The following is a 27,354-nucleotide window of genomic DNA, read 5'->3' as shown; positions in this document are numbered from 1 at the left end:
TAACAACAACCTATAAAGTTAGCTGATACTATGGCCAAATGTAGATGTAATGGCAGCAGGTCTACTTCATGTTAAATTCCAGCTGTGGAATGCACAACTATAGACAGACATATTATTTATTATTATTATTTTATTCAATTTTTATACCGCCCACAGCCAACGGCTCTCTGGGTGGTGAACAGCATAAATTTAAAATACAATATAATAAAATCACATATCAATACCACACACATAACAAAATTCAAGGACTAAAAACATATTACATAATTGTTCTAGTATACTAAGATGTAATAAATATACTAAGAATATTAAAATGTTAAAATGCCTGGGAAAAGAGGTACGTTTTAACCTGGCGCCGAAAAGAGAGCAAAGTTGGCGCCAGACGCACCTCATCAGAGAGACTATTCCATAGTTCGGGGGCCACCACTGAGAAGGCCCTAGATCTTGTCGTCATCCTCCGGGCCTCTTTATGAGTCGGTACCCCGAGGAGGGCCTTCAATGTTGCACGCAGTGTACGGGTAGTTTCATATCGGGAGAGGCGTTCCATCAGGTATTGGGGGCCCGTGCCATGTAAGGCTTTATAGGTCAAAACCAACACTTTGAATCTGGCCCGGAAACATATAGGCAGCCGGCCAGAACAGGTGTTATATGTTCGGATCGTTTGGTCCTAGTCAACAATCGGGCCGCAGCGTTTTGCACGAGCTGCAGTTTCCGAACTGTCTTCAAAGGTAGCCCCACGTAAAGCGCATTGCAGTAGTCCAATCTTGAGGTTACCAGAGCATGGATAACTGAAGCAAGGTCGTCGCTGTCCAGATAGGGATGTAGCTGAGCTACCAACCAAAGCTGATAGAACGCACTTCGTGCCACCGAGGCTACCTGGGCCTCAAGTGACACTGAAGGATCTAAAAGAACTCCCAAACTACGAACCTGCTCCTTCAGGGGGAGTGTAACCCCATCCAGAACAGGTTGAATATCCACCATCTGATCAGAGAGACCGCTCACTAACAGCATCTCAGTCTTGTCTGGATTGAGCTTCAATTTATTAGCTCTCATCCAGTCCATTATTGCGGCCAGGCAACGGTTCAGTACATTGACAGCCTCACCTGAAGAAGATGAAAAGGAGAAGTAGAGCTGCGTGTCATCAGCATACTGATGACTACGCACTCCAAAACTCCTGATGACTGCCCCCAGCGGCTTCATGTAGATGTTAAAAAGCATGGGGGACAGAACTGACCCCTGCAGGACCCCATACTGGAGAACCCAGGGTGTTGAGCAATGCTCCCCAAGCACTACCTTCTGGAGCCGACTTACCAAGTAGGAGCGGAGCCACTGCCAGGCAGTACTTCCCACTCCCAACTCGATAAATCGCTCCAGAAGGATACCATGGTTGATGGTATCAAAAGCAGCTGAGAGATCAAGGAGAATCAACAGGGTTACACTCCCCCCGTCCCTCTCCCGACATAGGTCATCGTACAGGTCGACCAAGGCTGTCTCAGTACCAAAACCGGGCCTGAAACCGGATTGAAATGGATCTAGATAATCGGTTTCATCCAAAAGTGTCTGGAGCTGGTTAGCAGCCACCCGCTCCAAGACCTTGCCCAGGAATGGAACATTCGCTACCGACCTATAGTTATTTAGGTTTTCTGAATCCAAGGAAGACTTCTTTAGAAGTGGTCTAACAGCCGCCTCTTTCAGGCAGCTGGGGACCACTCCCTCTCGCAAGGAGGCATTTATCACTTCCCTGGCCCAGCCGGCAGTACCATCCCTGCTAGCTTTTACCAGCCAAGAGGGGCAAGGATCCAGAGCAGAAGTGGTCACACGCACCAGTCCAAGCACCTGCATATGCTGCTTAAATTGGACCCCCAAGGATACTGTTGTGGATTGGGTATTAGAAAGAACAGAGTTAAGGAAAAATAGTCTAAAATGGGTTGCAGACACTAAAATAAATATTTAATAACCATGAGTAAACACAGCAACTAACAAGAAAGCACTTCTATATCCTTATGAAACTCATGCCAGTTTAAAATGAGTGCTCCCGGAGTAGGTTGGCCAGATGTGTTCCTACCTTTTGGTCTTTTTCAGTGGCCAAATAAATGAAATCTAACAACAAAATACATAGAAATGACAGCAGTTAATACATCATAGATCCGGGGAATTACAGGCCGGTCAGTCTGACTTCAATACCGGGAAAGATATTAGAACAGATAATAAAAGAGTCCATTGGCAACTATCTAGATGACAATGCTGTGATTAGTAGGAGCCAGCATGGGTTTGTCAAGAAAAAATCCTGTCAAACTAATCTCATCTCTTTTTTTGATCGGGTCACTAGCTTAGTAGATGGTGGAAATGCTGTAGATGTCATCTATCTAGATTTCAGCAAAGCGTTTGACAAAATCCCCCACGACCTTTTGATTAGCAAACTGGTCAAATGCGGACTAGATGGAAATACTGTCAGGTGGATCCACAACTGGTTGGAAAACCGTACTCAAAGAGTGGTCGTCGGTGGCTCTGCTTCGGACTGGAAGGATGTTTCGAGTCGAGTGCCACAGGGTTCTGTCCTGGGGCTGATACTCTTCAACATTTTTATCAATGACTTAGATGACGGGGTGGAGGGAAGCCTTATGAAGTTTGCGGATGATACAAAACTGGGAGGGATAGCTAACACAATGTAAGACAGGAATAAAATCCAAAGGGACCTGGATAGACTAGAAAATTGGGCTGAAATTAATAAAATGGCATTCAATAAAGACAAATGCAGGATTCTGCATTTAGGCCACAAAAACAAAATGCACGGGTACAGGATGGGAAATACCCGGCCTAGCAGTAGTGCGTGTGAGAAGGACCTTGGAATTGTAGTGGATCGCAAGTTGAACATGACCCAGCAGTGTGATGCTGCGGCAAAAAAGGCAAACGCGGTTTTGGGCTGCATAAACAGAGCTATAGTTTCCAGGTCAAGGGAAGTAATAGTCCCACTATATTCTGCATTAGTCAGGCCTCATTTGGAATACTGCATTCAGTTCTGGGCACCTCATTTTAAGAAAGATATAGACAAGTTGGAGCGGGTTCAGAAGAGGGCGACGAGGATGATAGCCGGTATGGAGAACAAGTCTTATGAGGAAAGGTTGAAGGAACTTGGCATGTTCAGTCTGGTGAAGAGAAGGCTGAGGGGTGACATGATTACACTCTTTAAGTACCTGAAGGGCTGTCACATAGAGGAGGGTACAGATTTGTTCTCTGCTGCCCCAGAGGGTAGGACTAGGTCTAATGGTTTTAAGTTGCAGGAGCGTAGATTCAGATTGGACATTAGAAGGAACTTCTTGACAGTAAGGGCAGTTCGGCAATGGAACCGACTGCCTAGGGAGGTGGTGGGATCCCCTTCGCTGGATGTCTTCAAGCAGAGGCTGGACAGCTATCTGCGGGAGATGCTCTAGCTGTGGATTTCCTGCTGTGAGCAGGGGGCTGGACTCGATGGCCTACAAGGCCCCTTCCAACTATGATTCTATGATCAGATGGCACACAGTTCTCTTAAAATCACAGTGTGTGTGTTATGGTAATAACACTCACCCAGCAACTTTCATACAGAGGTTCTTAACTGGAACATTAATCAGGCTTGTTCAAATACAAGATTCTGTCAATGCTGCACATTTTTTTTTTTAACAAGCCACTTTGAGAGCCCAACGTGGGCTCTAAGATAGGAAAGTCATTTTAATTAAACTAAAAGAAAGTAATTCACTAACACCAAATATTTATGCTGTTTGTCTCTTAAAGATGATGTCCTCCCAACTGGTTTCAGTCGAAGAGGATCTAATGAGGTTGCGTCAAGCTTCAGGACAGCTGTGTTTGATGTGCAATGAAAACGATGGTGTGCTGGTTGCCACTGTTGTGTCAGCTTTGTGGCTAAAGTGGCTTCATTTGCTCAACACTGCGAAAGAATGGGAGGGCAAATGTGAAGAACAGAACCAGGAATGGAAATCAGTTAATGAAGAAGTGAGTAGTTTGGGGGCATATCAACAAGATGATCTTTCCAAGCTTGATGGACCACATGCTATTTCGATTCAAGTTTATCTCAAATATGCGCAGTGTCAGAGCACGTACCTTGCATGCACAAGGGAAACATTTAGTATTCACCTAAAAAGTACCCCCAAAAAAGCCCTTTAGGGAGGAAAATAAACTGTGGGGCAACACTGTCCCCAAAATAAACCCATTGAGGACTGAGCATGCTCAGTGGCATGAAATGCTGATTGGTTGTTGGGAGAATTGAATGGAGTAGCTGGAACCCTGAATAGAAACACTCCATGTTGTAACATTTTGTTGCAGGTAACTCTTGTATTAGATCAGTGCACTTACTGTGCACAAGGAAGATCTGTTAAGAGCAATAATTACCATGACTATTATACTCCATGTGTAAAATAAGCAAGTTACTAAGTCCAGTCTTTTAGGCATGTTTACTCAGAAATAATTCCACTGTGTGTTCAGTGGGGATTACTGGCAGGTAACTGTAGTCTTGTTTAATGTTTTCTTCCTATCTCACTGGTTCTTTCCGTTGCTCTTTTTCTTTAGATGGAACGAGAAACCATCATTCTAGACAACCTTCAGGAAGAACTACCCGAAAACCCAAAAGAGAAGGAAAGAGCCACCAAAGAGGAATTGCAAGAATTTCTGGACTGTGCAAACTATTATGAAGAAAGTGTGAATGCCGAGAAATTGCTGTTGCGCTTAATATTTCAGCGCATAAAGAGCATCCTTAGCATCCCAGAAGGAGAAGGCCTTCCTATTGTGAATGAAATTCACGCCATGGAAAATCGAACAAAAGAGTAAGTCTAAATAACTGTGGAGGTGTGCACATTTACACATGGCTTGGGGGAAATGGATAGAGATATTTTTTCTCCCTTTCTCATAAGACTCATCCAGTGAAGCTGAATGTGGGAGATTCAGATAGATGAAAGGAAGCCCTTATTAAAACATGTTTATATTTATATATTTTTTAAGTTTCAAAAACTCACAATCATGCAGAACAATAAATTTAAAAAATGAACACCCAACAGGTAAGTAAGGTAAGGGTTGTTCAGCGTCATGATTATTTGCTTCTGGACAAAATAGTCAAATGAGTCAATGTTTCCATTCTTTATGTTCTGATCCTAACAAGTTTGCCCAAAGATAAGGAAGATCCCGTCAGCCTCATCCAGCATGGCTAATGGTGGAGAATGATGGGAGTTGTAGTTTAGCATCTGGAGGTCAACATGTTCTGCAGTCCTGGTTTAAAATAATAAATCTAACCAATTCACCATTGCATCATTATATATGATGATCCTAAGACTGTAGTCCTATATCCACTTACTTCTAAGAAGACATGTATAGGGTTGTTCTGTAATAGTTTTAAAGACAGAGAAACTCAGTGGTATTAATTGATTGGAATGAAAGCTGGTTGTGTTTAGGGGCTTCAAAAATAAGGTAATGGGATCATATTACAGGATGTCACTGGATCCTCCTGGATCCCAGATTTCAGTTTCCACTGAAACCTCCCCTTAATATATTACTACTTCCAATGCAATTTCCTCAGGCTGTTGCAAAAGGCTGAAAAGCAAAAGGATGCTGTGCAGGCTGAGATTGAAGAGCGAGCCAAGGTTAACGAGGACATTGGTGCTGTCAAGATGTCATTACAGGACGCTTTATCTCTGCTCCATGACATAGACTTACAAGCGTTTAACGAAAAGGCAGCGAAACTTGAGGTTGGTAAAACATTCACCATGATGTTCCTCTGTGGTTGTAACATCCCTACAAGGGTGGGGGGTCTTTGTAGGTTGGGTGCTGATATGCTCCAGACTCCTTCCCCGAACTTTCAGTGTTGATTTTAAAATTAATTAATCATTTATAATTCTGTTTGGATATGTCAAATATATAGTTATATCCAATGCACTTTTTTTTTTAAAAAAAATGAGGTGTTGGTACTCACATGTTGATCAATTTTAAAATGCTTCTCCCATCTCTTCCCTCTTTCTGAGCCCTCAGTGGTATGTCCTGCTGGTCCTGTTTCACAATCATACAAGATTGATTGATTGATTGATTGATTGAGAGAGAGAGAGAGATGCTGTTGCTGTCTAATAACAACAGGTAGCATTCTCCACTACTAAGGGAAATATACAAGGTGCCCACACTACAGCTGTTCTTGCAAGCACAGAGTACACATGTAACAGATCTCAGACACATGTGCATCTCTCTGTCTCTATCACTCTTAAAAACACACAATTCACATATATATGCCTCCCCTCTCTCTGTCCAGGTGCATCTCCATCCCCCCCCACATGCCTCCTTGTCAACCTCATGCACAAGGACAGCGTAAATATCTCTTGCCCTCCCTGTCTGCATCACACATGCACCACATCTGTCCGTCTCTCACAGATCACACTTATATAGCTCTCTCAGTCACACACACAGGCACCCTTTGGGCACACACATACCCCAATTCAAAAAAGTTCCTTCCTGGGACAAAGGAAGCAGCCACCACCAGCTTCTGCAGGGATTCGAGAAAGACAAGCAATTCTATTCAGTTCACATTTGATGCCAAATCTGTGAAATTCACACTTTCTGAAACAATATGAGAACTGAAACGGTCGTCCTTCAAAATTCGCACTTATTTGAATTTTTCAATGTAGCTCACCAACCGAACAATGGTTACAAAAATGCATATGTAAGGGGAAAGTTTGCAAAAAAGGAATATATAAGTGAAATTGACATCTAAAAATGAGAAATTGCTTGCAAAAATGTGTATATTAGTCAAAACCGCCTACAAAAATGTGTTTATTCACACTAAAATGCCGGAGAATTTTCATCAGGGTTTTTTTTAAAAAATCACAAATTGCTGCAGAAATAATGGAGAACTGAATTTAAGATTTTATTGGACTACATTTCCCATCAACTCTGTTGATTGGCCATGCTGGCTGGGGCTGATGGGATTTGGGAGTTCGGCAACATCTGGAGGGCACCATATTGGCTATCTCTGTGCTAGGATGTAAGAAGGCACTTATTTTCATTCTGTCCCATATTCATCGATGCCACACTGTTTTCATTCTGCTCCAGTCTGGCTTCAAAAAACAAACATTCATCTTGCTGTCAGCTATGGTGAAATTTTAGATAATTATTCATTATTCTGTGATTGCATTATTCCACACCATTCATTTCAATGCAAAGGAAATGCAATGCAAATGTTGTGGTAAAGTAATCAATTCCGTATTGTTAAGTACTGTTCGTGGACTGAAAATGCTTGTTTTTTATCTTTTTGTACACCGCCCAGAATGCCTTCGGGCTTAGGGCGGTATATAAATAAAATAAATAAATAAATAAATAAATAAATAAGATTGGAAAAGTGAGAAACTGAGAGAACTGAAATTGACAGATCCTTCCATCCCTAGCAGGGATACCCCACCACTCCTTCCTTCTCTTACCAACCTTTTAAAAAAAAAAGCAAGCCCCACCACCAGGCGAAGGAGTGTGTGGGGATATCCTCCACTTTTTACCACCTCCAGTGGGACCAAGGAGGCGCCCAGTGCTGGCAGACAGTCAGTAGCTGCCTGAGCATGCAGAGATAACCCCACCACTATTTCCTTCTCCCCCAGTTTTTTCTTTTTAAAGTAAGCCTGAGCATGGTACAAAGGAGGTGCTTGACACTGGCTGGCAGGGAGCAGCAGCCTGGGGAGAGGTGCTGGTGCTCTGTTCTGGAGCATTCCGCCAGGAATAAAAGCACTGGTTTTATCAGTGGGCTCTAACAGGTATACACTCTAGGCGTCTGTTATAACTGGAAAATATATTCTATTCCCTTGCTGGAAGACTGGCTTATAACTTTGTAGTAAGACCATATAATGTCGTGTGAAGTGGTTGGGTGTATAAGTGTACAAGCAATTTAAGGATGTATTTTAAATTAGTGTAACCTGCCCTGGGACCTCAGGGTGAAGCGTGAGTGATAAAATAATATCAATATTATTTTATTATTGTTTACCCCACAGATTCCAGTGCATTTTCCCAGCTGGAAATCTGAATTTTTGTGCATGTGTTGAGGGGGGTGGGGAAGCAGGTTTTTTGCATAAGTCTGCCAAATCCACTTGAATTCTGCAACCCGAATTTGTGCGTATATGACTGAATTCCACCTGCAAAATAGCAACAGTCTGGAAGTGCCTCAAGTCACCCTAACAAAGACAACGCATACATGCTGTATTTCACGCAAACAGAACAAGAGCGGCAATGGCACGTTTCCTCCCCCTGCTTTCTGCAGTTTAAAAGGTGGTTTTCAAGTCTTAATGTGGGTGCCTATGGTGGCACCACCCAAATGAGGCATCTTTTCACCATTGACCTTTTCTTTAGGCTGACCAAATGCCCTTACTTCCCAAGCTCATTCTCTTACTGAACACAATAGGTTGATTTGGACATGAACTCTAAAACTCAGCATTTAGATAATAGGGAAATGCCTTGGCCTTAGGAAGAATACTGCAAGTGCAATGCAATAGGAGGTCCTCGAAATTTGGCCCCAAAATGTGTTTCCTTGCAGTTGTTTCTGTCAGAGGATGTAGATCAGATTAAATATCTGGGCCACAAATAGTAGACGACTGTGGAGTTCCTTTTACCTCTTGAAACCAATACTTTTCATGCAGAACTGGAACCGACTGTTTTGCATGGATCGTTTTTGTTAGAAGGGACACAAAAGTGAGAGCGCCAGCTCTGTTGCGTTTAGTAGCATTTTATTTTTGCTAGGAATTTTGGAAATGCGTTTTTTAGGGTTTTCTTTCCATTTGCAACAAAAGCAAGCTTGCAAAACATTAATCAGACGTATTTTCTGTGCTCAAGATATTATTTCATGTCAATAAGCCTTGGCAGGACAATGAAATGGTATCAGGTTTAATTTATTCTTGGTGAACTGAAAAGCATCATCTGACTAAACAACGGGAGCATCTCTCAGGTTTAACCAGCTTGCCTGCCTAGTCAAAATGAGGCTTTGTAACTCCAAAACTACCTGTCTGCCTAAGCACAGTGGAACCTCCCCCCCCCCCCAACAACAACAATTGATTCCTTCTACCTCTTAGGAGATGCAGAGAGCAATTCACAGCCAGAAGCAAATTCTCAAGCAGATCATGGATAAATTACGAATCAAATACTCTGAAATGTATACGATAGTTCCTGTTGAGATTGAAACTGATTTGGAAGATTGCAAGCAGACATTACACAACCTTGAAGAAAAGGTAAAATACACATTTATTTGTTTTGATGCTCAGAACAGCCCGTGTCGGGCTTCAGACTTAGTGCTGTTATGTCCTACTTGACATTTGGAAAGTTATGGATGACTTATGCTGAGGCTGCCAATGGTCTCTCATTCGGGCATTGTCTTGATCTATAACTACTTAGCTCCAGCAATAAGAACATAGATTATAGGGACATAGGAAGCTGCCTTATATTGAGTCAGACCATTGATCCATCTATCTCAGAATAGTCTACACTGACTGGCAGTGCTTTCCAGGGTTCCAGGCAGACGTCTCCACCTGGAGTTGCCAGGAATCAAGCCAGGGACCTACTGCATGCAAGACAAATGCCCAACCACTGAGCTGCCTGTGGCTTTTCAGGGCTCCAGCTTTGGGTCTTCGCAAGTGTTTACTAACCCACTGGCTGATCTGCCATGCAAATCCTGAGCAGCCTTCTTAGCTTTAATAAGACAACAACACCATGGTTGGTCAGACTGATTTGTCATCCATAAAGTGTGCATCGCATGTTCAGGTTTTGAAAGAATATTGTTTGAAAGGATTGTTTTAGCATATTCTATTTGAAAATGTTAGCTGGCTTAAAAAGGTAATATAACTGTATTTCACTACTTGGTAAATGATCAAGGACTACAGGAAAGGCCAGTCATTTTATTATTATTATTATTATTATTATTATTATTATTATTATTCCACCTTGGGCTCCTATTGTGAGGAAGTGCAGGATATAAATCAAATAATAAATAAATATTATAATTTACCAACTTTGATTTTGAATTTTTGCAATATCAACTAGTAATTTGACCCTTTCAGGTTTTTTTTAAAAAAGGTAGGTAATGGACATCATGTCAGAGGTTTACAAAACTACATATGTTGTGGAGAAAGTGGCAAGAGAGACACCTTTTGCTTCCTCTCCCATAATACTAGGACCCAGGTAGAGTCATCCAATGAAGCTGAATTGTAGGGAGATCCAGACAAAAGGAAGCACTTCTTCACATAGGGCTTATGTAAACTGTGGAAGTTGCTTCCACAGGATGTGGTGGTGGCCACCAACTTTGCAAGGCTTTCAAAGGAGAGACAAATCCATGGAGGAGAAGGCTGTTAATCGTGATGGACTAACATCCTGGATCAGGGGCGCTTTGCTTTTGTATGCCAGTTGCTGGGGAACTACAGCAGTAGAGGCCTATTGCATTCATACTGTGGAAGCTGGTCCATTAGAGCGAATGGAATTGTGCCCCAACTTGCCATCAGCCAGTCTCCAGCTGGTTATCTTATTACTTAACAGCCAGTGCAGGGGCACTGGCTATCAGCTGCCATCTGCTCCTTAGTCTCAGCGTTGCCTTTGTAGAACGCAGCAGGGCGGAGGATGGGAACAAAACCAGAATTAGTTGGCTCTTCCTAATGTTGTCTCTGGCTTCGCCAGCCATTGTCTCTGGCTCCACCTACTGTTGGGTGAAGGCCACCTACTCCTTGCCTTCCGCCCCACCGTTCTCAATGAGCACCAGCCATCCACTTAGTTCCTGTACTCCTTTTGGGCTTCGCATGGGGACATCTGGTTGGCTACTGTGCGAAACAAGATGCTGGCCTAGAGGGACTGTTGGCCTGATCCACCAGCTGGGCTCTTCCTACGTTCTTAGAACCTTCAAAAGGAGCAACAAAAGAATGATTATGCATCCATATCCTAACCTCTTGGGACCTGTTTAGCAGTAATCTTAAAATGAGAGGTGACAGATAAATGGACATGGGAAGAACAGAGGGAGAAAAGGGGGCATGAAGGCTGTCCAGATTTGTTGTGGTTTTATATTATTAATATATTAAATTTGTATCCCACCTGTCCTCCCAGAAGGAGCCTGTGACGCCCTTCCCTGGCTCTCCCTGTCAGGTTCCTACCTGCTCGTGGCTACTGCCTTTCACTAGGCACCACCAGGGACTCCACCAGTCCGGACTGTCCTTTTTATGGTTTCTCTCTCCGCTCTAGCACAGATCTCAATAGATCCCCCTGCTAGGCAGCACCACCAGTCACGTTCTACAACCAATGTTCCCAGAGACCTTGCCTGAGTCTCTCTATCCGGTTACATTCATGACTGCGTGCCTATGCTGTTCCCAACCCCCTTGTATCAATGCAGATAACTCATAACTCGGGGTTGCTCTGGATACTTATAATGTTATCTTCTCCTCTTCACTGCTGCCACCATTTGTTACTGTTTTCCTTCAGCCTTGGTTATTACCTTACCCTCCCTTCTGGTCTGTGAAACCCCAGCCAAGGATCAGGCCTTCGGTAAACCAAAATAGTATTTATTAAATAACATTAATAACAAGATAACTTTGATAATGATCTACAAGCTTATGGTTTCATCTATTACTGTGATATTTGACTTATTACTAATCCGAACTCCACCTCCCTCTTTCTCCACACTCTCCTGACATACACCAACTCACACCCACCTCCAAACTCCACCAAAACAACCCACTCACGTCCACCAAACACCTCTCAAACAACCCACCAAACACCTCTCAAACAACCCACCAACGTCCACCCAGATTCAACTGTCATCCTTCCATTTATACTCTCAGCCATCCAAACACTCAGCCAATCATCCAGCATTCTACTGCTCATTGACTCCCCCCTCCTCTTTCATTCCACTTACCACATATCTTCTATACAAACAGCACTTACCATATATACATTAATACAGGAACATCACATTTCCCCCCCCTTAAAAATAACGGCAGAGTATTATTCCTTCTCTAGGATTCATATGCCGCGTTAACAATAAAACCAAGTCTTTATGGGGAAAATGTCTTTTTTGTTCCTACGTCTGCGTCACGTCACTGCAGTCCCGGCCACTTGCCTTGAAAGTCCATCGGCCAATACATTGTCCTTGCCTTTTATGAACTGGAAGTCCACTTGATAGTCTTGTAGGGCCCAGGACCACCTCTGCAGCATAGTGTTATGGTTTTTCATAGTCTGTAACCATAACAAGGCCCGATGGTCAGTCGTCACCGTAAATCTTCGTCCCCACACGTATGGGCACAACTTGTTCAGTCCCCACACGACCGCTAGGCACTCCTTTTGGACCGACAAATAGTTTTTCTCCCTCGACGTCAGCTTGCGACTCAGATACGCCACTGGATGTCTGGTGCCTTCTCTCTCCTGCAGCAAGACGACTCCCAGCGCGAGGTCCGACGCATCCGTAGCCACGATGAATGGTTGCTCATAGTCTGGTGCTATTAATATAGGTCCTTGGCACAAGGCTTGCTTCAGCAGATCAAAAGCCTTCTGACATTCATCCGTCCATACCACACGCTCAGAACACTTTTTCTTTGTCAACTCATGCAAGGGGGTTGCTATTTCCCCAAAATCTTTCACAAACTTTCTATAAAAACCAGCCACACCTAGAAATGCCCTAACTTGTTTTTTAGTTAAGGGGATAGGCCACGCTTGTATTGCCTCCACCTTGCTCCATAAGGGGGTGATTTTCCCACTCCCCACCTTATGTCCTAAATAGATTACTTCCTTCAGCCCAAACTGGCATTTCTTAGCTTTTATTGTGAGGCCTGCTTTTCTTAATGCCTCTAATACTGTGGTAATTACATACGTCACTGTGTCAAGCTTTTCTCTTATGGTATATGGTCCCTCTCAGTTAGCCTGTAATTTATCATGTTTCCTGGGTATGAATGCCATAACCATATCTCCCACATCATACACTCGTTCCCTGGCTGTTCTGTCATACCAGTAACTTTGCTTCTCCTGAGCTTGACTCAAATTCTTTTGTACAGCTTCCATCATCGATGTTAATTTGCTGCGGAAGTCTAATACAAAATCAACTACAGATGTTTTGTACTCTCCCAGGGTTCCTTCCCATGAATTTTTTAACAGTTCCAAAGGTCCCCTCACTTTTCTAGTGAACATCAGTTCAATCGGGCTTTCGGCCGGGATTTGGTACAGAAACAGCCTTGGTCGCCCTGTATGATGACCTCTGTCGGGAGAGAGACAGAGGGAGTGTAACTCTGTTGGTTCTCCTAGATCTCTCAGCGGCTTTTGATACCATCGACCATGGTATCCTTCTGGAGCGGCTTGCGGACTTGAGAGTTGGAGGCACTGCCTGGCAGTGGCTGTGCTCCTACCTCGAGAATCGTCTCCAGAAGCTGGTGCTTGGGAAGCATTACTCGAATCCCTGGGTACTCCAATATGGGGTCCCGCAGGGTTCGGTTCTGTCCCCCATGCTTTTTAATATCTATATGAAGCCGCTGGGTGAGGTCATAAGGAGATTTGGAGTGCGTTTCCAGCAATATGCTGATGATACGCAGCTCTACTTCTCCTTTTCATCTTCTTCAGGTGAGGCTGTTGATGTACTAAATCACTGCCTGGCCGCGATAATGGACTGGATGAGAGCTAATAAACTGAGACTCAATCCTGACAAGACTGAGATGCTATTGGTGGGGGAGCTCTCTGCCCAGATGGCTGATGTCCGACCTGCCCTAGATGGGGTTACACTCCCCCTAAAGGAGCAGGTCCGTAGTTTAGGGGTCTTATTAGATCCGCTCCTGTCTCTGGAGGCTCAGGTAGCCTCGATGGCACGGAACGCGTTCTACCAGCTTCGGCTGGTAGCCCAACTACGACCCTATCTGGACAGGGAGAACCTTGCCACAGTTATCCATGCTCTGGTAACCTCTAGATTGGACTACTGTAATGCACTCTACATAGGGTTACCTCTGAAGACGGTTCGGAAACTTCAGCTGGTGCAGAATGCTGCGGCCAGAGTTCTTACTGGGATTAAAAAATATGATCATATAACCCCTGTCCTGGCCCAGCTGCACTGGCTACCAATATGTTTCCGGGCCAGATTCAAAGTGTTGGTTCTTACCTATAAAGCCCTTAATGGCATTGGACCGCAATACCTGGTGGAACGCCTCTCCCACTATATACCTGCCCGTTCACTACGTTTGACATCGAAGGCCCTTCTCCGGGTTCCAACGCATATGGAGGCCCGGAGAGTAATAACCAGAACTAGGGCCTTCTCAGTGGTGGCCCCCGAGCTATGGAACGCCCTCCCTGATGAGATACGCCTGGCGCCTTCTTTGTTATCCTTTCGGCGCCAGGTAAAGACCTACCTCTTTGCTCAGACATTTTAATTTAATTTTATTTAATTTGTCTTTGTCTTGATTTTGTTTCTATATTTTACAGTGTATTGTTATCATGTTTATTGTATTTTAATCTGTTTTTACCTTTTGTACACCGCCCTGAGAGCTAGAAAGCTATAGGGCGGTTTAGAAATCTAATAAAATAAAATAAAAAATAAATAAAAGGTGAGAAGTCTGTTGACTCCTGAGGAACTTCTCTGTACGCAAATAAGAAGCACCCCAAACGTTCATCCCAGTCTTGTGGGTGATCTTGAACATAACTTCTTATCATGCCCTTCAGAACCCCATTAAATCTCTCAGTCAATCCGTTAGTGGCTGGATGGTAAGTGGTGGTCTTTAGATGTTTTAGACCACAACACTTCCACATACATTGCATCACTTCTCCCATGAATACACTGCCTTGATCCGTCAGCACTTCATGAGGAAAACCCAGCCTCATAAAGATTTTTAACAAAGCCTCTGCCACTACAGGGGCTTCTACGGATCTTAATGCTTCCGCGTCTGGGTACCTGGTGGCAAAATCCACCACCACCAATAGATACTTCTTGCCATGACTTGTGGGTTTGGAAAAAGGGCCCACCAAATCTACTCCTACTCTATAAAAGGGTTGTCCAATTATAGGAAGGGGCTTTAAGGGTGCCTTAGTCTTTACTCCACTTTTTCCCACCTTTTGGCATATACCACAAGATAGACAGTGTTGTTTTACATCTTTGGAGATATTTGGCCAATAATAGTGTGCAGCCAATCTCCTCTTGGTCTTTTTTATTCCCAGATGTCCTGCACATGGGACATCGTAGGCTACCTCTAGCAATCTGGTTCTGTATTTGCTAGGTACTATCAATTGCTTCACTGGTTCACATTCATCCTTTCTCTCAGCAGGCATCCACAGTCTATATAAAATCCCATTCTCACCCACAATTTGATTCCTCAGCTTGTCAGTAAAGGGAATCTTTTGTGTCAGGGCTTGCTCCTTTATTTGCTTCAAACTTGTATCCCTATTCAGTTCTTCCCTGAACTGCTCTGCCTCTTCACTAGAACCATTTGACACAAGTTATTTCTTTCAGCAGGCTTTCCAGGGGTTGCTATGGTGACCGTAGGCTCGAAAACAGGTTCCACCCTGTTTCCTTCAGCCCCTTTTAACATGGCTTCTGTTTCTCTGCCAAGTTGTTGTCTGGTTACCACATATATTTTTCCTTGTGCCCCCATTACATCTCTTCCCAGTATCACTGGCTCTTGTTGTTGGGCATTAATACCCACTTTATATTTTCCCTCTCTGCCTCTCCACTGCATTTTCACTAGGGCCATGGGTAAGCTTTCTGGTTTACCCCTCACTCCTTGGATAGTCACCGTTTCCTGAGGTAATATTTCCTCAGATTTTATTAAATCTGGCCTCAGTAACGTCTGAGCGGCACCAGTATCAAGCAGTGCCCAATAATTTGCCCCTTGTACACTCACTTCCTCTCTCAGACTTGAATCAAGGTCTTTCACTTCTGTCCAGTTTATCTGGCAGAACTGAACCTTTTTCGTTGTTAGATCTTTCGGTTCTGTTTTTACTGCCCTTGCCTGAGCAGTATTACTAATGGGGTTGGCAACCCCACATTGAAAATGTAGGTGCCCCGGTCTACCACATTTATTGTTGCGTGTGTGCGTGTATAGATCATACAGGGATGGAATCCAAGAGCCGTTTAGAACAGGAATAAGATAGGCCAGGCAAGTTTCTTGTAAGAGTCTTTACTAGGCAAAGACATTAGACACAGTACTCTCTTCACAGACATTTTCCCCCACTCTGAGACACAGCAAGATGTCTCTTATCTACTTCCCAGCCAGCCTCTGACCTTGGCAAACCTGGCGCTCTGTTCTTCCAGCTTAACCCTTCTGCTTCAGGTTTCACTCTCTCTGCTAAAAACCCTGTCTGTGAGTCTCACAGCATGCTTCACTGACCAACAGCCCCCACCTGAGACTCGCAGATTACAAAACTTCATGTTACAATTATTACATTTCTACAACATTAACTTTTCATTACAAAACATTTCAGTACATGGTTTGTTTTCTTACAGTTTCTATTTACAGTTTCAGTTCAGTTCTTGTATCTTTATTTCTTTATTTACACAGATTTCACAGATTCATTTATTTCACTCTCATTTGATAATACATTTACATTTCATTCTTCAATACAATACTTCCACATTAGATCCATTGTTTCTTTATCTATTGGTCCTTCTTTTTCCCATTCTACTGGAATTTCATCTGTCTCATCATTCTGTTGTGTAATATTAAATGTGAATCTCTGAGGTGGTTGACCTTTCGTTTTTCTCTCTGATCTCGTGACATCATCTATTTCCATTTCTTCTTCACTTTCTATTTTACTTGGACCTGCACCTGTGCCTGCACTGGTACTTGGCATTTCTGTATCTTGCATTGCCATGTCTTCACTTCTCAGTCTTTTTACAGTACGTTTGCCACCGTGAATTAAATCAGTCAATGCAGTTTTTAATGGAATTAATGGCATTTGTTGTCCAAAAGGAACATCAGCTGCTTCCTGCTTGTTTGCACTATCAAGGATAACTGTTTGACTCTCTCTCCAAGGTTTATCTATCACCTTTATGTTTCTGCTTAACACTACTTGTTGTTTCTCAGGCAACCAAACTCTATAATATGAATTCTGAAATCCCAAAATGCGTCCTGCTTGAGCTCTTGACTGTTTTGCAACATGTACCCAGCATTTTGCCCCAAAACGTTCTATGTGTTTCACCCTGGGTTTTCTTCCAGTCAACTTCTCATAGGGAGACATGTCTATTGTTCTGTGCATGAGACGGTTCTGAATATAAACAGTGTACAGAATACATTCACCCCAATAAGTATTATTCATATCAGCATCTGCTAGCATTGCTCTCAATGAATCCTGCAATGACCGGTTCCTCCTCTCTGCCGTTCCGTTGGAGGATGGGCTGAAGGGAGCAGTGAGACTTTGTATTATTCCCTTCTTTTCCAAATATGTTTGAAATGAATTACTGGTAAATTCACCACCTCTATCTGATCTGATATTTTTGATAACAACCCCATATTGTGTTTCTGTTCTCTGTATGAATGTCTTTAATTTCTCTTCTGCATCACTTTTCTTTTTCAATAAAAACACATGTGTAAATCTGGAGAAATCATCCACAATCACTAAATAAGACCTTGCTCCACCTTTTTAGCACTGAAAAGGTCCAGCCAAATCCACATTTATGAGCTGATAAGGTTCAGTGGTTGTGCTTTCACAGCTCTTATTTACCGGATTCACAGTCATTTTTGTTTTATAGCATACCTCACACTCATCCACATGCTCACAATGTGTTAATTTCAAATCTTGACTATGTTTTGGGGTGTTTATTATCTTTTCGAAATGTGCGTGTGCCAGTTTTCTGTGCCATTCATGGAAACAATTATCATGTTTATCTTTATTAACTCCTATCCAAGCACACATGGGTTTATCAAGATTGCCCTCAACCATGAACATTTTATTCTGTAATTTCCCCTGCATGCATATTTCACCATCTTTTCTCACAAAACATCTATCCCCTTCAAATGTAACTTTACAACCTATTTGAGCCAATTTTCTCACTGATAGAATGTTATATTTTAAACCAGAAACCAGTAATACATCTGTTAAAATTCCCAAATTACCCATCTTCAGCGTGCCTGTTGCAATCGCGTCCTGAGTCGATCCGTCAGCCAGATAAAGCTTCTCCTGCGTCGGCTTTGAAGTGTAAAATAAACTAGAGTCTGTGATTAGGCAATTAGACGCTCCACTGTCAAGAAGCCACTTAGAGTTAATGAGTTTATTGTCCTCCTTAGAAACAAAGTTCACGCTTGTTCTCTGACTTTCAAAGCCCCTGTTATTCCTCTTCTTTAAACAATGTCTCTGTATATGTCCACGTGACCCACAAAAATAACATATTTTAGTCTCTTGCCTGCTTCTTTGATTTTGTTGTTGCTCAGTCACAGTCTCTTTTATCTCTGTTTTCTTATTTTCTTGTCTTCTATTCCACTCTTGTTGAAGTTTCTGTTCTACAAAGTCCAAATTCAGATGTCCATCAGGTAAAGTTTCCAGACTTGAGACCAGCACATCCCATTTTTGATTAAATGAAGATAACAGGATATAAACCATCTGAATGTCACTATGATGCACTCCTCTTTCTTGCAGCTCAGCATTTAATCTCCGAAATTCAGCCAGATGCTCTGTCATAGTCACTTCTTCTGTAAAACGCATCTGATAAAGTTTCCGTGCTAAACACAGCCTGCTCCCCGCAGTTTGCTGTACATGAGCGGCTTTTAACTTCTCCCACATCTGATTAGCTGTCAGCTCATTACTCACCAGCAACAGTTGAGAATCAGATAGCCCCAGAGTAATAAAAGCCTTCGCTTTCTCGTCTTTCTTCAACCACGCTGCTGAAGGAGCTGCCGGAGGGGTTTTTTCTACAACATCATTCAACTCTTCTTTAATCAGAACTGCTCTCATTCTCCATTTCCAGCTGGAGTAGTTTACAGCACTCAGTCTCTCCATCGGCATCCCGGATAACAGATTTACAGCCATGTTGCCCACTCTTACATGCCTCTCTCTTGCACTTTGTTTCTCTCCGCACCAACGCCACGTCAACAGCTCTCGAACCCGCTACCAAGTATGATAAGCTGGGCCCATAACCCCTGTTGCGTGTGTGCGTGTATAGATCATACAGGGATGGAATCCAAGAGCCGTTTAGAACAGGAATAAGATAGGCCAGGCAAGTTTCTTGTAAGAGTCTTTACTAGGCAAAGACATTAGACACAGTACTCTCTTCACAGACATTTTCCCCCACTCTGAGACACAGCAAGATGTCTCTTATCTACTTCCCAGCCAGCCTCTGACCTTGGCAAACCTGGCGCTCTGTTCTTCCAACTTAACCCTTCTGCTTCAGGTTTCACTCTCTCTGCTAAAAACCCTGTCTGTGAGTCTCACAGCATGCTTCACTGACCAACATTTATAGCATAATTTCTCCTCCATTTTAGGGTACACAGATCCACTCTGGGGTGTCCTGTGCCCTTCAGATTTTACTGGAGGACTCACTCGCTGTGGCACCACATCCTTTTTGCCACCATTATATGGTCTGGGTTTAAACTCTCTTGATGTTTTCCCCACCCAGCCAGTTCTATTGGAGGCAAAGTGATCCGCCATCTCTGCGGCCTCCTGCACCGATGTAGGGGAACGGTCTTTGACAAGGAGCCTTATTTCTGGTGGTAACTGATGGAATAATTGATCCAATATCATGAGGCTTTTCACCTCTTCCACTGACTGTGCTTTGGCACTACTCATCCACTTTCCAAATATATCCATCAACTTTGCTCCCAGTTCAACAAAAGACCTCCCTGCTTGGATCTGACAGTTTCGGAATAACTTTCTAAAATAGTCAGGTCCCAGTCTGAACCTTTTGTATACTGCCTCTTTAAACTCGGCATATGTGACGGGCTTGTCTGAGGGGAAATATTGGTATACCTCTGCCAACTCCCCCTTGATCAAGTTCGATAAATATTGCATATATTTATCCACTGGTAGCCCCCACATTTGAGCCACTTTTTCAAAAGTGCTGAGGTAAATTTGTGGATCTTGTCCAGGCTCAAACACTACAAAATCTTTCGGTGTCACCTTTATTTTAGTTTCATTTCTGTCCTTTCTTGTTTCATCAGAATGAAACTTCTCTCTTTCAAACTTTAACTTTTCCACCTGTAATTCAGCATCCAATGCTCGTTGCTTCTCCCTCTCCTCAAACCCCATTCTCATTCTCTCAATTTCCAACTCTCGCTGTTTTTCCTTCTCTTCCGTTTCAAAGACCCTCTGCTTGTCTTTTTCCTCAGCCTCCCTCCTCAGTCTCTCAGTTTCCAACTCCCGCTGTTTTTCCTTCTCTTCCATTTCAAAGACCCTCTGCTTGTCTTTTTCCTCAGCCTCCCTCCTCAATCTCTCAGTTTCCAACTCACGTTCCCATCTTAACTTCTCTCTCAAGTACTCTATATAAGCGGGATTGCTTGAATACCCTTCTGGGGTCTCTTCCCTGACAGGTTGTTTTTGCTGGACAGTTGTAAATCCTATTAGTGCTACCCTCAATTCATCTACCCCTTTACCCTCGTGAGGTAAATTGAATGTTATGCACTTCTCCACCAGCTCCTCTCTTTTCATTTTTATATATTCAGCCATGGTGTTGGAGTTCACTCACTCTTTTCCACACACTCTTTGCCAGTCACTCTCACAAGTAATCTTTATTTGTTATTTCTGTTTGCCACACCACTGTTAGGGACTCTCTTTTGTCCGTATCCCACCGCTACAGCCACCACCTGTGACGCCCTTCCCTGGCTCTCCCTGTCAGGTTCCTACCTGCTCGTGGCTACTGCCTTTCACTAGGCACCACCAGGGACTCCACCAGTCCGGACTGTCCTTTTTTATGGTTCCTCTCTCCGCTCTAGCACAGATCTCAATAGATCCCCCTGCTAGGCAGCACCACCAGTCATGTTCTACAACCAATGTTCCCAGAGGCCTTGCCTGAGTCTCTCTATCCGGTTACATTCGTGACTGCGTGCCTATGCTGTTCCCAACCCCCTTGTATCAATGCAGATAACTCATAACTCGGGGTTGCTCTGGATACTTATAATGTTATCTTCTCCTCTTCACTGCTGCCACCATTTGTTACTGTTTCCCTTCAGCCTTGGTTATTACCTTACCCTCCCTTCTGGTCTGTGAAACCCCAGCCAAGGATCAGGCCTTCGGTAAACCAAAATAGTATTTATTAAATAACATTAATAACAAGATAACTTTGATAATGATCTACAAGCTTATGGTTTCATCTATTACTGTGATATTTGACTTATTACTAATCCGAACTCCACCTCCCTCTTTCTCCACACTCTCCTGACATACACCAACTCACACCCACCTCCAAACTCCACCAAAACAACCCACTCACGTCCACCAAATACCTCTCAAACAACCCACCAACGTCCACCCAGATTCAACTGTCATCCTTCCATTTATACTCTCAGCCATCCAAACACTCAGCCAATCATCCAGCATTCTACTGCTCATTGACTCCCCCCTCCTCTTTCATTCCACTTACCACATATCTTCTATACAAACAGCACTTACCATATATACATTAATACAGGAACATCACAGAGCCCTTAAAGCAGCCTTTCCCAACCACTGTGCCTCCAGATGTTGTTGGACCACAATTCCCATTTTTCCTGACCATTGGCAATGCTGGCTGAGGCTGATGGGAGTTGTGGTCCAACAACATCTGGAGGCACAGTGGTTGGGAAAGGCTGCCTTATAGGAAGAAAAGAAACCTGAATGTGAACTTGAAAGGTCACTATTAGTCTTGTCTTTGTGTTTCTCTTCTGGCTCCTGCGCCCCCTCCACCACCACCCCACTTCTTCCATTACAACACTTTTCATTTTGTTTAATTTTTTTCTTTAAAAAAAACCATGATAGGTCAGCGTTGAAGTCCTGAAAAACTCCCCGCACTACACCACAGATAAAAAAATAGAAGACATCAACAAAGGCCTCCAAGCTGTTGAAAACATGTTGCAGCAGAAGAGCAAGAGCATTGCAAAAGCTAAAGAAATCCAGAAGGTAACGTCCAGCTCCTCTTTCCTGACTCAGACAATGCTGGTGCTTAGGCATATTTATTTGTTTCATTTATATCCCATGTTTCCTGCAAGGAGCTCAGGGTAGCGCACATGATTCTCGCCCTTCCCAATTCATCCTCACAACAACCCTCTGAGCTGTGTTAGGCTGAGAGATCCTGACCGGTCCAAGGTCACCCAGTGAGCTTCATGGCAAAGTGGGGATTTGAACCTTTGTGCAACACTCTAATCGCTACACCACACAGGCTCATGATGGCCTAACCATGTATTAACCTAGGGGTGATACCCCAGTTTTTAAAGCAAAAGGGACACAGCATAGGATGCAAAACCTTACCTTTGCCTGCAGGTTACCTCTCATCCTGGCATAGTTTGGCATAGTTTGGATATAGTGGCATATATATGGCATAATATGAATATAGTGCTTAACCAGTCGTCCCCAACATGATGCCCTCCAGATGCTGTTGGACCCCAATCTCCATCATCCCCAATCAGCATGGAGGAAGGTCAGGGGTGATGGGAGTTGTAGTCCAGTAACAGTTGAAGGGCATAAGGTTGGGGAAGACAGTATTCAACCATAGTGTTATGTGTACAAACCTGCTGTCCCCCGCCCCCAAGCATCCACCAGCATGGCTACAAGGAGATTGGAAACATCTACTTCTGTTTTCAGCGAAACACCTTTTATTTCATCCAAACAATGAACTGTGGTTAGTTTAAAACTATGACTTGTCGAAACGAGCCAGAATTGCAGACCATGGTTTGATCTGGGATTGTTCAGAAGAAAACATAGTTAAAACTTACTACAGCTTGTCTTTATTCAGAAAAAATTGAGAAACTGTGGTTAACTGAAAACAGAGTATCCTTTTTCTGGCCAAGCTGGAGGGTGAGAAGCGAGTGAGAAGCGAGTGAGAAGTGCACGAGCCCAAGTCTTATTTGTGTAGCTCGAAACCAGAAGTGGGAAATCTGTGGCCCTCCAGGTGTTGTTGGACTTCAGTTCCTTTCAGCACCAGCCAGCATGGCCAGTGGCATGATGGGAGTTATATTCCAACAATGTCTGCAGGTCCACACGTTCCCCACCCCTGCACCAAGCTATGGTTTAGTGTTACATCCAAACACAGCCAATATGTCTCTTTGGGTGCTTGTCCCCCCAATATGTCTCTTTGGGTGCTGGTCCCAGAAGTGAACTTTGTTGGGAGAGGCTATATGATGGCTGGAAGATGTGTGGCCCTCCAGATGTTGCTGGTAGGTATGGGATCTGTTGGCCATGCCGTTTCGAAAGTATTCTGTCAACCTAACAGGCTGGCATCGATTCAAGTTCATTCTGTATCCTCTAGCTGCTGCTTTTACCAATCCATGTTTTTTTTCGCTCGGAAAAAATACCGATATTAATATTAAAATGAAAGTTCAATATTTTGAAGGCAATATCAATATTTTAGAAGGAAATATTGATAAATTATCATTCTTACAATCAATGTTTTAGAGGCTTTTTTTTTTTAAAGTTTGTTTTCAAAAATAGTCGTGGAAATTCGCTACATTAAAATCTGATCTTTAGCAATTGAGAATAAGGGAATTCATGGGAAATTTGGTACCAAATCCAAATTTGGCAGAATTCTAGCACATCCCTAGTTGCTGGACTACAACCCCCATCATCCCTGACCATTGGCCATGCTGGCTAGAGCTGTTGGGAGTTGGAGTCCAACAAAATTTGGAGGGCCACAGGTTCTGGCCTGTAGGAAGGGAAGTGCTGAAAGAGTCCCAATCCTTCCACCCATTCATTCCTTTTGTTCTATAATTAGAACCTCTGTACTTGAATTGGGACGTACCTGGGATTAAACAAATGAGTTTGCTCAGCTGCTGTTGCTTGTAATTTGAGCCTGAAATGAGTCAGAGTGGAGCATGCACGACTACCACTGAAACCAGCAGACCCACATCTCCTGCCCATTTTCTTCCCCACAAGCTGTAGTACTACATGAAGTGAGGTGACACAGGCTTAGGGATGTTGGAGAACTCCGTCGGAAGTTGAAATTGGAGCAGAAATTGCTGCAATTCGCATGCTCGTCCGAGGTCAGGAACAGAAATCCTGCAAATGATAGTGTTAGCTATCATTGTTTTTTTTAGTCTGCAAACATTATGTAAATAATTATGTTATCTCCGATTTACCATTCTTGGGCAAGGTGATAGAGCGGGTGGTGGCCAAACAGTTATATGATATGAGGAGGGCGTTGGATAGGGGAGAATATACCTTCCTCGTCCTCCTGGACCTCTCAGCGGCTTTCGATACCGTTGACCACGGTATCTTGTTAAACCGCCTAGAGGGATTGGGAATGAGAGGCACTGTTTTACGGTGGTTCCATTCCTATCTCTCAGGCAGATACCAACGGGTGGCATTGGGGGATGAGGTTTCAGACCCTTGGCCTCTTAATTGTGGAGTGCCACAGGGTTCTATCCTCTCCCCCATGCTTTTTAACATCTATGTGAAGCCGCTGGGAGCCATCATTAGGAGTTTTGGGCTGCAGTGTCATCAATATGCAGATGACACTCAGCTTTATCTCTCTTTTAAATCTTCACCAGAGTTGGCTGTGCAGACCATGTCCAAGTGCCTGGAGTCCGTGAGTGGATGGATGGGCGAGAACAGGCTGAAACTGAACCCCGATAAGACAGAGGTGTTGCTAGTGGGTGACAAAGGAAGGCTGGGAGACATCGACTTGGTGCTTAATGGGGTGAAATTACCCCTGAAGGACCAGGTCTGCAGCCTGGGGGTCATTCTTGACTCCCAGCTGTCCATGGAGGCTCAGGTTTCGGCAGTGAGCTGGGCGGCTTGGTATCAATTACATCTGATACAGAGGCTGCGACCCTACCTTCCTGTACATCTGCTCCCACAAGTGATACATGCCCTGGTCTCCTCTTGTTTGGACTACTGTAATGCGCTCTATGTGGGGTTACCCTTGAAAACGGTTCGGAAACTGCAGCTGGTACAAAACGCGGCGGCACGCTTAATTAAGCATAGCCATCGCCGGGATCATATCACCCCAGTGTTAATAGACCTACACTGGCTACCAATGGTTTACCGAGCCCAATTCAAGGTGTTGGTTCTGACCTTTAAAACCCTATACGGTTTCGGCCCAGTTTATCTGACGGACCGCCTCCAGTATCACCAATCAGGCTGCCTTACAAGATCAGCCACACAGGACCTCCTCTCGGTCCCGCCAGTCAAAACAGCTAGGCTGGTGCGGACCAGGAAGAGGGCGTTCTCGGTTGTGGCCCCCACCCTTTGGAACTCTCTCCCTTATGGTCTTCGTCATGCCTCCTCCCTGATGGGTTTCCGCCAAGCTTTAAAGACCTGGCTATTCAGGCAGGCCTACAAGAATTTTGGGGTAGATTAGCTTTTTGATATATTAATTGATGTTTGATGTTAGAGTAATTGATGATTGTGTTTTTATATTGTATATTGCATTTTATTGTATATTGTATTTTATTTTATGTTGTTGTAAGTTGCCTAGAGTGTCCGTTAATTCGGACAGATAGGCGACTAACAAATAAAATTTATTATTATTATTATTATTATTATTATTATTATTTTCTGCATTGTTTTTAACATTTTCCCTTTCCATGAAATGCATTGAAATTAATTACATAAGTACTTATGTTCGTTTCAGAATAGCAGATAATGAGGCAAATAGCATAGGTTTTAGTGGAAGCCAAACTGTAGCAGAACGGAAACAGCACTGATTGCGACAAACACAGGACAGGACAGAAATCACTGCCTCCTTCCATCCCTACCAAGGGCCAAAGTGTTTACTGCTCGCCAGTAGAGGTTCAGCAGGAACTGTCCCTGCCTTCTTTCAAACTTTGAAAACTATATTGTTTAGACAGGACTTTGCAATATGATTTTCACTCGTTAATCAATCAATATTGTTGATGAATTATTGATGTTTTTAATTGTTTTTTATGGATACTTTTTACAGCCGTATTTTTATATGTTGTACACTGTTGTACACTGATATACTTTTATGAAAGTGTAGATTATAAATATGCAACTAAATAAATACATCAGCCTTTCCTCCAAGGAGCTCATTCTTCCATTTTGCTCTCAATACCCTGTCTGCTAGGATGGGCTTAGAGAGTGATTTGCCTTGTCAGTGAGATTCAGGGCTGGGCACGGATTTGAACACAGAACTCCACGATCCAAGTCTATTCATTATTATACAATAGTATTGAGAGGAGGCTGCCCTAAAAGAAAAAAGGCTCTGACCTTTCTTTGAGACACTTTCTTGTATTAAATGACGAAGCTGGGAAGTATCCAGCTGTGTTCTAATCATATAGGTCAGAAATACGAATGGGTTTTTTTCCCCTGTACGTAGCTCTACTGGGTTTTTTTCTGTTCCTCCGAGTAATGTATGGTCATTGTCCTTCATTTGCATGTTGTCCATCTAGTCTGCACGATCTTAGAGAAGGTGGACCCCACATCATAATTAAAACAATGAGATCTTTTTATCTGGGGATGTCAGGAGCTGAACTTAGGGCCTTCTGCAAACAGAGAATAGCTCTGCTACTTAGCTTTGGAATCTCCTCTTTCATGACTCTCTGGTTTTGTGTTGATAATTTGACTGAAAATTCCATGGCAGTAGTTTTGAATCTTTTATCATCATCATCATTATTGTATTCCCAGATCCTGCATGTTTTCCAACTGGTTTTTTTAACCATTTTGTTAACATTCGAATTATTTCTGTCTGTTAATTCCAAGACCAAGTTGTTGACCATAGTCCCTCAATACTAACTGAGCTCAACTGAGCTACGTTATCATCTTTTTATCTTTGTTCCTGTTCATATTTGCCTCATTCCTAATTACTGTTGCAAGTGTCTCTAAACAGATCATGAACTAAAATTAAAAGCCCTTTTGCTTAACTTATTTGCTCTTTCTGCTACCTGCAGAGGATCTGGGATATGCTAGACCTTTGGCATTATAAAATGAATGAGCTGGATTTAGAAGTTCAAGATGTAGTGGAACAAGATCCTTGCCAGGCTCAAGAGCTGATGGATTGCTTGATGATTCCACGGCAACAATACCAGCAGGTTTCGCAGCATGCCGAGCGCAGAACTGCAGACTTAAACAGGGTAAGAGAGAGGATGGATAATGTGGAAGGATAAAGAAAATGAGCCAAAGTAAAATAGCAACATGAATGCTGTACCTGTCTCCTGCAATTCTGAATGTGTGGCATTATTTATAGAATTGGACACTTAGCTTGAATGCCATAGGCTGTTACTTTCACATTAAAAAAACCCCAAGAAAGCAAGTTCTTAGCCCCCATGGTTCTAGAAATAA

The 27,354-nt window shown here is 43.3% G+C and overlaps 1 protein-coding gene across 5 annotated transcripts in view; it reads left to right on the top strand.

The window, feature by feature from the left end:
• Positions 1-27,354, top strand: part of SYNE2 (spectrin repeat containing nuclear envelope protein 2) — a 373,624-nt gene that overhangs the window by 157,208 nt on the left and 189,062 nt on the right. For all 5 annotated transcript variants that reach the window (XM_061612375.1, XM_061612372.1, XM_061612374.1 and 2 more), the window contains 6 exons: positions 3,769-3,987; positions 4,561-4,814; positions 5,561-5,729; positions 9,072-9,227; positions 21,880-22,020; positions 26,964-27,146. In XM_061612375.1, the coding sequence (XP_061468359.1) occupies positions 3,769-3,987; positions 4,561-4,814; positions 5,561-5,729; positions 9,072-9,227; positions 21,880-22,020; positions 26,964-27,146 (1,122 nt within the window). The remainder of the gene's footprint in view (positions 1-3,768; positions 3,988-4,560; positions 4,815-5,560; positions 5,730-9,071; positions 9,228-21,879; positions 22,021-26,963; positions 27,147-27,354) is intronic.

This window comes from Rhineura floridana, chromosome 2, assembly GCF_030035675.1.
Source record: "Rhineura floridana isolate rRhiFlo1 chromosome 2, rRhiFlo1.hap2, whole genome shotgun sequence".
Classification (NCBI taxonomy): domain Eukaryota; kingdom Metazoa; phylum Chordata; class Lepidosauria; order Squamata; family Rhineuridae; genus Rhineura; species Rhineura floridana.
The sequence above is the reverse complement of the archived record's forward strand: the minus strand, read 5'-3'. Positions and strand labels throughout refer to the sequence as shown.